The 16,674-nt window shown below is 53.7% G+C and overlaps 2 protein-coding genes across 2 annotated transcripts; one reads left to right on the top strand and one right to left on the bottom strand.

Annotated features, from left to right (window-relative positions):
* Nucleotides 1-762: 762 nt before the first annotated feature.
* Nucleotides 763-8,901, bottom strand: CkaCkLH20_13040 (uncharacterized protein; the record flags this gene model as incomplete). The annotated part of the gene is made up of 7 exons (XM_038895751.1): nt 763-1,057; nt 5,804-6,155; nt 7,832-8,015; nt 8,081-8,263; nt 8,363-8,440; nt 8,499-8,574; nt 8,636-8,901. The coding sequence occupies 7 exons, from the start codon at nt 8,899-8,901 to the stop codon at nt 763-765; spliced, it is 1,434 nt and encodes a 477-aa protein (XP_038738963.1).
* A 3,254-nt stretch (nt 8,902-12,155) lies between these two features.
* Nucleotides 12,156-13,012, top strand: CkaCkLH20_13039 (uncharacterized protein; the record flags this gene model as incomplete). The annotated part of the gene is made up of 4 exons (XM_038895750.1): nt 12,156-12,298; nt 12,376-12,466; nt 12,525-12,631; nt 12,844-13,012. The coding sequence occupies 4 exons, from the start codon at nt 12,156-12,158 to the stop codon at nt 13,010-13,012; spliced, it is 510 nt and encodes a 169-aa protein (XP_038738962.1).
* Between the last annotated feature and the right edge of the window lie 3,662 nt (nt 13,013-16,674).

The raw sequence follows: 16,674 nt of genomic DNA, 5'->3' as shown, positions 1-16,674 counted from the left end.
GCATGCAATTGTGCGGATCTTTGAGCCGTGTCTCCGGCTTGACTTCCCTAATTGCTGTGAATCGACTTCCAAGCCTTCGTTATCATATGCCCACATCATGGTGAGTGTTGCCCCCGTGAACAACCACTACAGCTGTTCTTCCCGAGCAGGCTATAATGGGGCAAGATAGAAAGGCGGCAAACGTGTCTCACGAAGTATCTTGCCTGTTCTCAGCGGCGCCGTAATAGATCTGGAAGACCTGGCCGAAAACCCCGGCTGAAGGCAGCAGGTCCAGCATCGGTGCCGGCCAGGGTAGTCCTTCCCGCTTGCTGCTGAAGGAAATACCCAACTGAGGCATAGCGGAAGAGTATGCCCGACTACTACGGCTATAGTGAAGCCGCCAGCCGCTAGCCAGGGAAATGGAAATGGAATGGATGCAGTCCCTCCAGAGCGTACGGGTTACCCTACTGGTAGAGGTTGTAGTGCCACCTCCTGGCTACCCGGTTACTAATACCTTCCATAGAGGCTATAATGTCGAAATCCGGCGAGTTCCTAACGATTGAATAACCTGGCGAATCCCTGGGCAATGTGGGTTAATCTGAAGTTCCAAATTAACTATTCTTTGGGCTAACGTGATGTGTGTGATTCCCCCTTAAGTTTGCAGCACTCTTGTCCTCCTTAAAAGTCTATGGTAGATCTGCCTAGAAGATGAGCGAAGGAAGCGGCGGCGATCTTGGAAGTAGCTGGTGTGATGGTGACTGTGACGTTGGAAGTCCTGCGGTCCTATGCGCACGCGTCAGAGAAGATGTGATGGGCAGCCTTCTCGAGTAGGCGGCCCCGACGGCGATGGTCGGCTGGGAGAAGGTCGGGATGGTCAAGGTAGCAGTCAGTGGGTGGTATCATAGTATTCGTAGTTATGATGAGCGTAGACAGCTTTGTTGCTCTGGTGGCGGTGGATGAAGTCAGGGTGGCGAGAGTCTTCTCCTCCTCCTCCTGGGTGAGGTCGTAGGCGAGAGTAGAGATAGTATTGGTGACTTTATACCACTTGGGATTTGTAGTGTCCTTGTTTGTGTAGTGCCTGTAGTTGGGGAGACGATCCTTGAAAAAGTCGAGTAGTTAAAGTGCCTAGTAGTTGTTGGCTAGGTTGTCGTTGCAGGACGCAGTTATGCGCCTGCGCAAGTAGTGTCAGCGGTCAAGAGCGTTGTTGAGGGTCTTGCGGCTAGAGGCAGTAGACTTACTGAATTTGTCGACAAAGGCGGCAGAGAGGTCCTGAGAGACCTTGGGGATGTACTTCTCGAGGGCCTGCCAGAGGGTCCGATGTCAGAAGAGTGGAAAGTGATGCATCTGGAGGGCTGGAGGGATTTGGTCGATTGAAGTGGCTCCCGGCCATGGCTTGGGGTGAGCTTTGCCATGACCAAGGGTCTAAGGTAGAGATCTCACGAGGGATCTGGCCTTGTTGATGTAGAGTAGAAGAGTTATAGGGCAGTATTGTGTGGAATAAGGCGAAGTTATTGATGTAAAAAGAGGAAGTCCCGCCGCGTACTCGCGTGGGCGAGAGTAAGAGGGTGAAGACGGCGGGCGCGGCACCAATGCTGGGCGTGGCCGCGGGCGCAAATGGGTGTTGAAGCGGTGATTGTGAGGTAGAAAGCCGGCCTGGGCCTGACTGAGCGCGCGCGCAGAGAGCAAGGGCGGCGGCGACACCGGCCGTAGTTGTACGTTGACAACGAGGCGGAAACTCTGCTCGTGAGGTCGTAATATCGTGGTTGTAGTAATAGTCGTTCTATCGTAGTTGGTAACAGAAGAAGGCGCGGTTTGTGATGGGCGCGAGTGGTGATGCTAGACATGGCGACATTTCGGATCTGGCTTCGGCCGCAGCCACCAGTCACAATGTAGAGACGGCGCCGGGCCTCCAAACAATGGTGCGCAGGTACCTGGACCGGCTGGCAGAGGTGGCATTGCTACCCGCTTGTAGTCCGGTCTCCAATACCTCATGTAGAAATCGGCCAAGTTTCAAGGTATCAAATACCTCGACAAAGCCCTCGGCAACGTGAGCCAACGAGAGGCTCCAAGCCAATCCTTCTTCAGGCCTCTCAAGTCCTCCATACTCTTTTCCTCCTCGAAAACCCTTGGCTGATGTGACGCGCGGCGTTGGTGGCGACGGCTGGGATGAAATTGGGATAAGCAAGGTCGTAAACGCTCGTTTGATGTTGTTTTTGTAGATGTGACGGAGGGTAGAAGCCTGGTCTTGCGGTGTGACTCCTTGGTAGAGGGAAGGGTAATGGCACAGCATATGTGAAGAAGTGTAAATGGTATGGTAGATGAAGATGTCGTATTGGTGAGAATCCGGTCGGTTTGGAGGTCGGCTTCGGCCCGTATACATCTAGACGAGACGGCCCACTATGCGTGAGACCGTAATCGGCCTGGACAAGAGAAGAACTTGTCAGTAGAGGGGATAGATGAGGGTGAAGAATTGCAACAGTGTGGGACAGACTGATGGTGGCACCTCGAACACGGGCGTTTCTCCTCGGCCGCAGCTGTTGGAGGCGTATGCGTACGGTAGGTGACTGACGTTTGCTGCCACTTTTGCGTGCTGTTGGAAGTGGATGAGGGAGATGAGGAAGATCTGAACGATCGAACTGGGCAGGAGGCGAAAGAAATCGGCAGGAGGATCTGGTGATTGGCAAGAGCCAAAAAAGACTGGGCAGAAAGGGCTCTCGAATAGATGAATTCGAGGACCGAAGAGGGAAGAATGAGTAGGAGGAATCTGGTCGGTCGAAGATGGCTGCCGGCGATGGTCGTAGGCTAGGGATCTCACCGGAGATCTGGTACTGTCGTTGTAGAGTAGAAGTCGAGGCGCTGTATTACGCGGGCGCAAACGGTGAAGTGGTGAAGTGGTGAAGTTTCTGCCTACTGGGCACCCGTAGAGGATAAGTGCGGCGGCATCAGCGACGGCGAGATGAAAGCTCGTCTCATAAGGTCGCAATAGTCGTAATAATTACGTAGCGTAGTTGACGAGAGGAAGGAGCGTATCGCGCCGTTTGCAGTGATGCCGAAGACACGTCATGGACTAGAATCACGTTTTGGACTGGAGTCACATTTTGGACTGGAGTCACATTTTGGACTGGAGTCACATTTTGGACTGGAGTCACATTTTGGACTGGAGTCACATTTTGGACTAGAGTCACATTTTGGACTGGAATCACGGTATGGACTCCAAATCACATGATGGGCTCTCAACCGCCGGCCAGCGCGATTCTAAACTACGCATGGTCATTCAAAGACTTCCCGAAGACCAGACAGCTAGAGGTACTCGTCGCTCATCTTTGCGGCGCTGGCAGGTCTCACACAAGATATGAGGGTCTCAATTAACACCCGGAAGGAGATCATCAACTCCAAAAATTTTCATCTATAGGAAACCCATCAAAGTAGCAACATAAAATGAACCGGATTCGGGGTAGTCTACCCATATAAGCCATGGAAAGGAGAAGGGGAACCCCATCCATGCACTCAAGAGACCTTTCATTAGAGAGCCCGAACAACGGGCTACACCAACTTGACACCAACTTGAAGGCTTCTGGCATTGTTCCTTCCGCAGGCTTAAGATCTCATGCGCCATGAGACGCATCATGATCATGTCTAGCTCTCCTGGAAGGCCTCACATTCAACATGCTTTGCGGCTGACCCCCAACCCTAGCTAACTCGAATTTCTAGGTTGCTGGATCCCCGAATGACAAGAGGTACTCCCTCCATTGACGACCCTTTGACAATCGGGGTCAATTGGCCGACGAAAGCAATGGCCATGAATAATATTCCCAAGCAGTTCCATCGAATGATAAGGGTTGGATGCTTTAAGGTTCTCATAAGCATAAGGTCTCATTCAACTACTGAGATTCTGTGCATTACATGTGACTTGTCTATTCTCAGCTGCGGCTCAATTAACGAGGAGGATGATGACCGCATTGGTGAGTCCTTCAGCAATACCGAAGAAGACTGCATCCGCGGACGAAGAGAATCAGGACGGAGGAGACAGTGAAAAGAAAAAAGATTATAGTGGTCAAGCCTTTGCTGAAGATTTTGCTTTGAAATCATGGAAGCCTTGCACTTATTCTCTCATGAAATTTCGGATCACAGCTGTACTGCGAATGTCAGCTTTAGTTATGACTCCAGGCATAGCATAGTACCAACCTCCGATGTCGTCTCGAAGGCCTGGAGATGGATGTTTCGCATCTATGGCACTCAACTCGCAGTTCCCTGCGAGAAGATCACATATATCGCAGCGTTCTACGAGAATATCAAATACCGGGTAGGTCACCGGGGGCAGTACCTCGGTTTGCCTGCGCGCTTCATCTCCATGTCACTGCTTCGAGTGGCCTTCAAATACTCTACGCCTTGATTCTCTTGCTGCTGTCACCAGTCAACCCGCTGGAGATGTGCTAGACCGATTTGGATCTCGTTTTGACCCATTCTGAGCAGTCTCTCCGGTGGCTGTGGAGCATTTGTATGTCACTTTCGGTGAGACTTCAAATATTATCCCAATGGATACGTCGGTTTCGTCCCACTATAGAAATAGGAGACAGCGTAGATCTTGCATGAGACGCTGCTGGGTATGTACTCTGCATTGGAGAGAGATGAGAAGGCAGGATGTATAGCTGGCATCTCAACCGTCTTTGCCCTTCTCTTCGGGTCTTCTCTCCGGGAGGAGGGGATGAGCCAAAAGAATGAGCATGCTGGATGGCAAATGCGATGGAATATGCCGGGATCTAAGACCACCACGAGTGAAGGGTAGCCTGTGTTAAAGTCCTTAAAAGGGATAGTCGTTCAACATTAATGATAATGAGACCGACAGGAGCTGATATCTTCTCTCAGGGCAAACCGGTAAGCAGCTCAGAGATGAGAGAGGCCGTTGACATTGCGCAGATATTGAGAAATGATGGTAAGATTGATCGGTTGTTTGCGCTGGAGACTCTCGACATAAGAGCCAGAAGATCTCAGAAAATGCGATTTGATTCCGGAACATACAACACATGGACAGGACATGCGTGAGAGTGGACGTATTTGTTACTATCAGCCTATGTTGGTGTCTTCCACCGGAAGCAGCGATCGAAGCCCTTGTTCATGTAACATGCAGCATCTCATTTGCTTGTGCATGTTTTCCGATGACGGTAACCCTCCATTAGTCTGCCTCGCTGTCATTCTCGTGCATACCGTTGATGAAGTACTACAGCACAAAAGTTGTAGAAGCTACGCACAGGAGATGCCTGGGTCCGGAGGTTCCTTCGATTCCTCGGAGGCGGACATCAACCGCATGTCCAGCCTTCGAACGCTCTGATACGTTGAAATCTTCATGGACGCATTCAAGCCGCTCGGCATCACCGACACATCAGGACAGGGCCGGTTCACATCATATCTTTGACCACTTCAGCGGTGCGTTCCTTACCGTGGAGATAGTTTGCGTATACCTGGACGCAGTGTCGAGCACCGCGCTTGTGGGTGCTGACATCATAATATCCACAGATCACGCCAAGGTGAAAGACCATCATTGCGCCTTTCAACGAGGCCATCGCTGACGGGTCGCATCTCACGAAGAGTCCAAAACGTGGATCTACCCCGCGCACATGGGCGTTGCAGATGACGTCGATGAGCACTTGTAGGAGGCTGTCGATCACATCCGCGCCTAGAAAGCCGGCAACCAGATTGCGGCGTCACTGGGAAAAAGGACGGAGCGGCTCTTGTGTCCACCATCGAGCGTCTCGTGCCAGCAATGTGCGGAAGGGATGACGTCCTGTAGGAGCACTTCGCCATCATGAATATGGCTCGGTCGGACGTCAAGGCGGTGGAGATCAAGGGCGTGAGCTTTTCAATACTGGAATACTGGGGATTAAGAGTTAGCATTTGTATCCCCGTGCTTAACGAAGATGCGGTTGGGATGACGCCGGTATCAAGCCATTTGTGAACCATGCCAAGAGGAACAGCGTGCCAGTCAACAGTGCCGTTGATATTCATGAGGATGTCGATATGGGCTGTGCCAGCGTTGAGGAAGCGGCGGTAGAGGTTGTGGGTGACGTTGAGGCCGATCTCGTCAGTGATGTTCGGTGCAGCTACTTCTTGAACCCAGAGAGACGCCGAGGTTAGCCGAGTCTTGATAGTGCATTCTTGCCGCTCTTGTTGCAATAGATCTCCAGACCGTTAAGGTTAGCGGTGTACAGGTCCTTCATGGGGTCAAGCAGGTGCGGGCCAAGGTCCCAAAGTTGTTCGTCGAGGGTCCAGGACCAAGGCAGGTCCTGCTAAAAAGCAGCGGTTCGGCAGAAGAACGTGGCACAGTCAACGCCTGCCTCGGTCGTACATGGATCTGCCTGGCCCAGGGCCGGGGTTCAAGCGGCCGACGACGAGCTGATCGGAGATGGATTTGGACGGAAGGCTATGCGCGCGGGCGGCGGTGCCGTTGGAGGACAGGGTCCCAGTCGCGGGTGTACGACGGGTCGATGAGGCCGTCAATGACGCTGGTGTGGGCGTCACAAGCTCTGATAGCACCAGCGTTAAGGGTGTACAGGTCGTCGATGGACAGTATCTAGGTGGCGTTGGTGTAGCGACTGGCCAGCGCCAAGTATTGGTACTGCACGTGGCCGACGCCAGTCTCGTCAAGCCTCCATCGACGGCGACGATGTGTAATAGTCGTGCGGATAGCGCGCGATGGCCAATGTGCCCTGAAGCTCGCCGTCAGAACCCCCGCGGAACATTGAGCGCCGGGCAAGGGGGCTGTAGTAGAAGTCGATCATGGTCTTTGTAGATACGGTGGTTAGGTGCATTTTGTTGACAGGAAAAGTCGAACTCTTTCGTGCGGTTGTTTTGGAAAGCGTTCCAGGTCGGAATCGTGACGTTGGTCTCGGTATTGCTGTGGACCGTTTCGTCGTTGTGGAAGATGTAGCCTTCGCTGAATCAAGCATTGGACTGATGTCGTAGCAGCAGATGTAGTTAAGACCGGTCGCGCCGCATGAACCGCTGCATTCGTGCCCCGGGAATGATGCCGTTCCAGCCCACTATTCGTTCTCAGAGAACACATAGAGTATGGTGGTGGTGATGCCGCGTACGCTGTCGATATCGGTTGTGACTGAGCAGTAACTCCGGCATGCGCGTGGCAGAGTTGAAGTCTGGACGACCGGCTTGGTTGGGGCATCGATGCCGACGTCGTCGGTGAAGAGAAGTCGAAGGTGGCTGCGTAGGCGACGCTGGAGCTCATCCCCAACGCCAGGATCGAGCGGAGGGTGTGAAGCGGCATCCCAGAGGCAGCCCTGAGATGTTGGTGTGATAACAGGACAGGGCTAGTTGCCTTTGCTAGAATTTGATGAATCAAGATTCTGAAAGTGTCTGTGTTACGTGTAGAAAAGATGGAGCCGACATTGTGGGAGTGTGATTGCCGTAGCTCTGTTGTCGTCCTCTGACATCATTGATGCCGTGATGTGGTTCCGCTGAACTTGGCAAACATTCACGACGAATCCTCTATCCTTGGCATCCCTGGGAACTACATTGAGTGCTTGCAGGAGGAGGCTGATCCTGGCCTCGGTTGTAACGGCGATAACGCCGCTGAGACTGCGGCAGCAACACCGTCTTCCGCGATCAATATTGCTACCTGAGGCTGGAGAAGAAAGAGGTGTCAACAAATGCCGACCGCAATGAATGCACTGCAAACGAACTTGATTTGGTTTACTAGGATGAGGCCGAGTTCGCCGACTTCGCAGAGCTCAAGCATCAGGTTATGACATTGCTGTCATGATCTGAGTGTAGAGAAACTATGATCTTGGTCGGAGGCCTGGTATTGGCAATTGCGTCTCTGATTCGCATTCGACCCGTTTACTCGACTCGGCCTCCGCCTCGAGACCGTAGAAAATGATGCAGTGGCCAACCACGCGGGTTTGCAGATTGAAATCAACGTTGTGGGCGGGAACGTAGTTTGGGCCAATTATTGCGGCTACGACGTTGAAGAAGGCGAAGCGGTTGGTGATTCGCTCTCGTATGGTATCGGTATCGCTAAGACACGCCTGGGCTATCTCAAAGGCCGGCCAAGGGGTCGTCGTTGAAAGCGAGGATGAGCTCCTCTTCGTACTTTGTGTGTGTTGTGGTTCAGCTCGATCTCCTTGGTGGTTTCGTGGGCGCGCGGGCGACGGAAGATAGAGAAGCCGTCGAAGACCTGGCTGTTCTTGGTGCAGACGGCGTCGTCGCCATGATCGAGGTTGTCTCGAGTATGGGAAAATGAAATCGCCTGCTTCAATGGCCTTAGAAAAGCCGCCTAAGACAGGTTAGTTAGTGACTCCACAGCAAGACCAGCATTAAGCAGTATAGGGTTGAGTGATTCGTTGTCAGTCAAGGGGCCAAGGCGCGAACGTACTCTAGAGGGCGAGATTGAGCGGCAGCCTTCGTTCTGGGTAATGTGATCGTCGCTTTCTCCCGAGGCTTCGCCGGGCTTCTAGTTGGGGCCTTGGTCGGTGATCTGGGACGTGTAGTCATGAAGGGAGGTGGGCGACTGGTGACTCTTGTTGCTTGCCTGCTTGTTTGGGTCGGACGAGGGGTTGGGGACGCAAGAGGGCCGGAAACATCATCCTGCAACTCGCCGAGTTCTTCTCCTAGCACGACGAAGGCTTTAGTTCGGGGCGTCGGTCACGGGGTCGTCAGGTTCGCGATCATGTTGGCGTCAAAGTGATGCGAGGACATGGCATCGAATCCGTATGGTACAGAGGAGAGGCGAAACCTCTTGTTGGGGCTGGACCGATAGAGAAAGCTGTTCTGGGTTGATAGAAGGCGAAGTGGCAGACAAGCACTAGGGAAGCCGGATGCAAAGGCGAAGTCGACGATAGCGGCCGCTGGGCCGTGTGCGACAGCAATGGCATTGCGGTAAACGGCAGGGATCCGCGCTGGATCGAAGTGCATTTCGAATTTGCCCAACACGAGAATGATGAGGCAGGTCGAGACCGAAGATGTCGCAAAGCTCAGGGGACGAAGGGCCTGTTGGCAATAATGCTGTTGTTTGTGACGAATCGGAGAGAGTGGGTGGGTGGTGGCCAGATGCAAATGATGTAGATAGCTGAAATCGGCAGCTCGAGAATTCGGCAGCTGGTGCAGCATATACAGATGGCGGGAAGGGGCATGCCGGATTTCCCCGGAGTTGGGCTCAACACTTCAAGCATCGGAAGATGGCCAACGTGGTTGATGCACACAATCAGAGAAGTGTACCGGGGGCCTGGTCTCGTATGATCAGAGGTATCTCAACGACATCATTTGGATTGGACGTCGACGAAGTCGGGTCACAAACACGAGCCCAGGAGATAAGGATCGAAGGAGACAAGGGAGCAGGACAAAAAATTGCCCAATCCGCTACGACACCCCGAAGCCACGAGATGCGTGAGCCTCGCTCGCGCGTGGTGCTGCGGCAACTACCTCAGGCAGTACGTGCAGCAGCAGCAGCACATTGGTCGGCCCATGCAAACCAGAGCAGACCTCAGCCCGAGCAGAATAAGGTATACGGTGCCAGTCTGTGACCTTCACCACCTTTGCAACCTTCGAACATGCTCTCTCATGCCGTGAGAAACATACTCCGTGACTGCGTCCGCATAGAGGCGAGGTGACTCCACGGCATTGTATCGCCTCGGCACAACTGCGCCTGGTCCCCATAGCCACCGGGCGACGTGAGTAATTGCGTGAAGTGGAGTAGGCAGATGGTTGCGAGGGAGAGAGATGGAGAGAAGTCGTGATGATACATGGTTGCTGTTGGTGTCCTGCTTGGCGAGGGGCGTGGATTCGTGGCCACCGAGAAGCCCGCGCTACTCGAACAGGAGTAGATGTGCCGCCGCAGTTCAATGCATTTGGATGCGACGGAAATCAACCGTCGGGGTACGTCGATGGGACTCGGCCAGCAAGCTCTGCCTCCCACGCTGCAACGATCACATGTGCCCATGTTCCGCGGGGATGCACCATCATGTATCAATCGTTCCGGTCGCAGCAGATATCGATGTAGTAGAGGAGTCGATGAGTGTTCGTTCGCATACAAAAGGCAAGCCAAGATCAGACCCGGGCCCGGGCGGGTTTCCAAAATGCACACCTCCCTAGGGAACCACGCGTTAGCCAAGTCCTCGCTACTGGATAGTGCGTACTATTGGAAGGTCTTACCTTTCATTGTAGAGGTGGGAGAAGAAGAGAATGGGAGCTCGCTGAAGGGCAACCGTCGCAGTGACGCGACATCAGGTTGTGGCGTACATGCCGGCGTCATCGGCTTGTCGTTGCGCGGAAATCCGGATCGCTGTCGACGTGGACGAGCAAATTCCCTCGCTGCTGATGAGGTGGTCGCTTCACGCACTGGATCACGATGACAACTAGCGCGTCACGTTGTGCGCGGCACTTTGTTGAAATGACAGCGGCTTCGCCTCGGTTGTAACAGACGTCGGAGGACGCAGACCACCTACGGAAACGATGAAGATCGCCGTAACTCAACAAGATCCGTACGAGGAAGTCGGAATCGAGGAGGCAGGGTCGAGGAGCATAGGATCGGGGATGTCGAAAAAGGAAAAGTTAGGTGCCCGGCGAGCTCCAGAGCAAGGAGTCACCGGCGAGAGCGACGAGCTGCCTGGCGACGAGCTACCTGGCGACAAGCTGCCTAACCAGCAACAGAACCGTTCATCTTCTTCCCGATGTGTTTGTGAGTTCGTGATGTCTTCGCGTCGAATATCAAGTGCGCTCAAAGTGCACCTCCTCCTCCTCGTTGGTCCATGGTGACCTCGGTCGTCGCGCGGCGCTGCGAACACGTGTCCTAGATCCTAGCGAGCGGGCACCGCTGGGAGAGAGCGTAGGAATGACGAGCTTGTTGAGGGTAGCAGTCAAAAACGTATCGGCAAGCAGAGCTCGGCATTGCGTCGTTTGGTGATTCGGGCTGTTGATGGTGCAGGTTGTCGGCTAATTGACGTTGGAAAAGAGGCAAATGGAATCGGATCCAACAGCTGTGTCGGAATTACGTCAGCCGAACTTTACCCGTGCGGCACACCTCGGTCTCTGAGGCACCGAGCTTCCCCTGGTGCCTGGGAAGAGGACCAACAGAAACAGGCATGGAAGAAAATTGCAAATTAAAGAGGCCAAAAGAACTACTTTTCGCACCATTTGGTTTCTCTTACTAAAATCTGAACATTTATTCATGTTCCGCGAATTAGGTAGTGGGAAGTACTGCAGCCTCACATTTCAATTCCCGATCGTGGTTTTTTTTTTTTTTTGCAATAGGCGTGGTCTGTGGAGGCCGGCAATATCCGATAATACCCGCTAGTACCCGCTAGCAGCCAAAAGAACGGGCGCTAAGATGTGAAGCTCACTCTGCTTTCTGTCCACTGAACTCGGCTGCCCTCCATACCGCCGCACGATTAAAACCGCAGCCAAGGGCATCGTCACCACCAGTCAGCGCCTTGTGTTGTTTCACGATCATGTTCCCCCGGGTTATGTATAACTCGCGACTACTGTATTTCAATAGAAAAGCCCTGAATCAACTCGGAATCATTGATAATTTCTGAGGCCCAGTGACCGCCCGAAGCTGGGCGGGCTGCATCTGGGGTTGCATCCGGGGTGAGCAGTGAAATGCATAAAATATAAAATGCAGGTATGGGCTGCATATCTAGAAAGTACAGAGGCTGCACTAGTGGAGATAATCGTGCATATGCATATAAGGAGTGAGGATGGCACTAATGAATCCCCTGGTCTGAGCTTGGGCTTTGCTTAACCTCGTTAGGTTTAGCGTAGTCGTCCTCCCGCCTAATGGTGTATGACCCGGAGCTGATGCATTTTACTTCTTTTTTGTTTCTGAAGACCGCATTTCCGTCACAACCAACCACGAGAGCGACGACAGCGACGACAGCGACAAACAAAAAACATCGCGGCTTTTATCTCCAGATTATTCTATCTTCATCCGGGCCCATCGACCGTTGAACTGCGGCCCGCTGTAGACGCCCCAGCCAGCCTGGCAGCAGTTCGTTAGGGCTTGGATTGAGAATCTGCCCGCCTTCAACCCCGACCTCAACCTTGACCTCGATTCATGATCCCCACGACCCTATCGCAACGCAAAGTGCAGCAAGCGATGCCGCTTCCGAAGCCCCAACCCATGCGCGTCCTCGTAGCGTCGATAGCTTCTGAGCCCTGCGAACTCAGCCGGAATGTCCCAATCCCCCACGAAACGATCCCAAGATGACGAAGCGGAATCTTCCAGCGTTGCATCCTCATTCCTAGAAAACGACTGTATCCCTAGGTCTAAGAAGACCAAGGTGCTCCCGCCCTGGGGTCTTCCGCTCACGGCCACGTCCTCCCGCTGGAGCGGCTCCTCGCCCCGGAATAGAGCCGATCTACCGTTAAGAATGCGATTTCCCGGCAGTATAGCAGCAAGGAGGCGCCCGAGTCTCTTAGGGCTGTATGGAAAGCTATCGACAGATATGACAAGGGGATCGGCATAATAGGGCACCTGGGGAAGGTATGCTATCTGCTGAATGGTGGCCGGCTGAGGTGCTTCCCGCTGACTATCCATCCAGGACGCCGTTGAGGCTGCCCAGAAGACATTTCCGGAATACGAGCAGGACGTCTTTGAGAGCTTCTATGAGGATCAGCCCGGCGCTCGCACAGCCCTCGGCCCCACGCCGTCCGTTGCTGTCGTCCTTGACATCATTCAACGGGGCATGTGCTGCTGTAATAAGCAGATGGATGAGGCGGGCAAATCGTCCACAGCCGCATCCTCGAACTCACATTTGCAAGCCTTTGGCAAAACACGGAAGATCTCATTGCGATAATCCCATGGTACTTTCCACATCTTCCAACCTAGAGCCGTCTAGGCCGTGGCTGACTCTTCTCTAGTACATCTGCAGGCATCATCTCCGAGTATGCTGACGCTAACGGCCGCAAGATCGACTTCTACGCGTGTCTACGCCCCGAGGCCCTTGCCGCCACCGCTATAACCACCACCCCGCGATCAGGACCCCCTGGCCAGGGTCTCTATCAACTACAACAATTTCCTCCGCTCTAGGCGCGCCCGATCGCCCTCAGTATCGAGACTAAGATTCACGTCGAGGGGTTGAGCAGCGCCGAGACGCAGCTGGTGACATGGCAACGGCTCGTCACACGGGCGAGGCGCGGGCGAAGCTGCCCAACTTCCTTCCAGGGATCATCATCTAAGGTCACGAGTGGTCGTTTGTGGCGAGCACGAAACGAGGCGACCAGGTCGTAAGTGCAATAGTTTCTTGCTTGGTTCCCCATCTAGAATAGTTGACTAACTTGATGTAGACAGTAGACTCTTTGGATGAGTCAGCACATTGGATCGACCGCAAAGTTCACGGGTGTCTATCAGATCGTGTGTGTGCTGCAGTTTCTTAAGAACTGGAATGAGACCGTACGCTAGCCCTGGTACAAGAAAGAGGTGTTGCGGCTGTTGGAGACCTGATTCGGAACTTCCCGCCTACGCGAATCTATCGTGGTCGCTCCTGGGGTTGTGCTGCTGCGTCCGCTTTGCGGTTTGCACGTCGGTCCGGCCGGCCGCACCGGAGAACCCGGTCTCGTCTCTGGCGCTAATGGCCATCCAGCTTGTAGAGAATGTTCTGCTGCAGAGAAGCATCCATTAGGGGGTCAGATTGTCGAATTTGACGGTGCAATGGGGCAGTGCGGTCTGCCGGTAATCTATGCTGACGAACGGGAACTGCCGAGCTTCTGCTTGTTCTTCTCAAGATCACTGTGTTGGGTCGCGGTTCCCTGTAACCCTTGAACGCAGGTGACGGACGATAAGCATGGAGTGCGATTTTGAGGAGCCGGCTTGGTCGATCTCAGGCGGGCAGTCATCATACGTTGAAAGGGTCTTCTTGGCCTCCCTTCAGTCCATCCGCGACCCAACAAATAGAAGAAATCGAGCAGTCAAAGTATATGCTGCCGGACGAGTTCGAGGCCGCTGGCGAGCAGCGCGCTCACAAGAATCAGACGGACAGGGAAGGTGGTTGAGAAGATTCAGAAAGAATTGGCTTTACATTGCAACTACCTTACTATGCGCCATTATGAGATCTCTGTCATCTGGATGGACTTGGGCCAGCGTGCTAGGACATCGCCTTAATCAGCTTAATAGATGAACTTCATGTTGTTGTCCCGAGGCATCATCTGCTTTTCACAAGGCGACCACAAGGGAGAGGTTCCCATGAACGTAGACCCGACCACAGAATGCCCAGCAAACAATTTGTTCTAATGAAATGGACCTCTTCTGCAGCCTCTTCCACCTGAATTCTCATACCTGGGTACTTTCCCCATCTTATCTCTCACCTGTCCCGCCTTCTCCTCTGCGGTTGGCCGATATGCACGAAGCGAACTCGTGATTCCGCTTCTGAAACCACGGAACTCGGCCACACATGTAATGGAGCACCTCCGAAGTGCATATCGCGTGGCCGGGAATGCTATGAGCAACAGTTGGGATGTGTGTGCGTGTGGAACTTGTGGCAGAAGTTGGCTAGGGCATTGAAAACACATATCGCAACTCCCCCAGCCGCGACGGACACGAACCGGTAATTCCCAGCTGTGTCGACGATCGTCTCGATAGACCCGTAGAAGAATCCAGTCCCAATCCAGCTGTGAACGCGATGCTCTCGGCCCCCTGGATACTGGCCTCCAGCTTCGAAAGAGGTCCTCGCTGCAGTGGTGAACATAGTGCCGACGCGCGCCATTTGGGATTCAAACTCTGGGCCTGCTGCGCGGATGTCTTCATCGGCTGTTTGGAGACGTGGCCCGGTGTGACCGCCGCCTTTAACATGCGGGTGACTATAGATGCCGCGAAAACGATGAGTAGGAAGTCCACGACGAGCTTCTGTGGCGAAGATGAGCGACTGGCCAAGGCAACACGGTGAACGTATCGTGCCACTGCTGCAATGCCGAGGCATCAGACACACTGGTTCATTCTGAGGTACGTTGCAGCATGGTCGAGGACGGGGGAATACGGTGTATTGGAGACTCGCAGAGGGCCTGCGATGACCTGGCCTGGTGCGACAACAAACGGATAGATATACGTGATTTTGGCGAACGTAGAAGACTCTTCAGTAGCAATTGAGACCTTTATCGTCTCTCGTCTCGAGGGACCGCGAATGTCACACCACTTCCCCTGTCTCCATCCATCGCCGCCCATCTTGGTTCTAGTACACGTACACGCCCTTTGATCGGTCGACCGTCTTCGGAACTTTTGATAGAAGGTTGTATCTGTCCCATCACATATATTAGTGTCTGTGACGAATGACAAGATGCGGCGAGTTGCTCGAATTGAACAAACCTGGAGCGACAGCCGTTTTCTTCAAGAAAAATGAAGATCTTGGCCCATGTGGCCCTTCACCGACGGCTCTTCGTCAATCTCGCCTCCTCGAAGTATTCGCGGACCATGCCGGGGATATCCTCTCGAAGGATCTGGGTCAGAACCCATGTCGATTCCTTTTCGGTGTACCCGAGCCAACACACGAGGAGTTTCTGTTTCTTGGAGCTGCCTCTCTGGCCGATGATTTTGAAAACCTCCCAGACCGTACTAGGATCAGTAGAATCGATGCCCAGGGCACCGTCACGCCCGTTTTCCACCCCCTTCTAATAGGTGGGTACGGCGTCAGGGCACTCGGCTTGCACACTTCTCTCGCTCTCCCACGTCGAATCTGCAAGCGACTGGCCAGACCGGGCCACCAAAAGATTCACACATCTGTTGATGCCGACCTTATGGTTGTGAACTGTGACGATGTCGCTGTTCTGGGTGGGGGCCTCCGCGGAGTGCGATCGTCTGGTGACCGGGTCGAGTGGGTATCGGTTGAGCTGAGCTCGGTCTCATGTCCGGAAGGCATTGAGGTAATTGGATTTGTCTGAGCATCTATGTCAGCGGCGAGGATCTTTCATTGGCGGCTGGAAGGGGGTAAACGAACTATGATAGCTGGGAGCACGTGATGTCACTGGTCGGTGCGATCATGCTATGACGGGTGTTTGGGGAAAGAATGTGTCGCGATTTTGTTTGAGAGAGGTTGTTGTCTGGATGCGCGCGGCGGCGGAGGGCAGTGTCGAGAATGCCTTGATGTTTGGTGACAATCGTTGGATGGGACTGTTGAGTCGTAATATGCTTAACCAGCGGCGATGCGGGTTGTGCGCGACAAAAAAAAGAAAAAAAATCGGCGACGCAGTCCTAAGGTCGAGGAATGTACGACGGTAGGTAGGTGGGGGGGCGGCTGCCCGATCAGGTTTGCAAGGTCACGGCTACCGGCTGTCCTCTTCTACAAGTCGCCGCCAACTCCACTCAGAGCACCTGATAGAGTACCGGAGGCTTCACTCAATCCGTGGAAATCCGCACGTCCAGCGCGACTCTTAGTGTTATTTACTAGATATCACAACCGGAGCTCTACGGTCAATGGGTCGCCGTCGCCGTTCCCATGGCGCAGGTAGCTGTTGATCGCGGGGCTGGCGGAGCTCTGGCCGGGGTTTGCTGAGAGGACAACGGTGATGATTTGAGTGTACAGCAAACATGTTGGGGCCTGTTCTTATTTCTGTCCAACCGATGGTAAGTCAGCTCGACGTTGTGATGTTACCGTAGGCCACACAACCCTCAAGAGACGGGGGTATCAAGCCGTGCCTCTGATTACGGGCACCGCCCGCAATGTTGAACTGGCTATGTGGTTCGACAGCGGAAATGGCAAGCTC

This window comes from Colletotrichum karsti (assembly GCF_011947395.1).
Source record: "Colletotrichum karsti strain CkLH20 chromosome Unknown Scaffold70, whole genome shotgun sequence".
Taxonomy (NCBI): domain Eukaryota; kingdom Fungi; phylum Ascomycota; class Sordariomycetes; order Glomerellales; family Glomerellaceae; genus Colletotrichum; species Colletotrichum karsti.
Note: the sequence above shows the minus strand (reverse complement) of the source record. Positions and strands in the feature narration are given on the sequence as shown.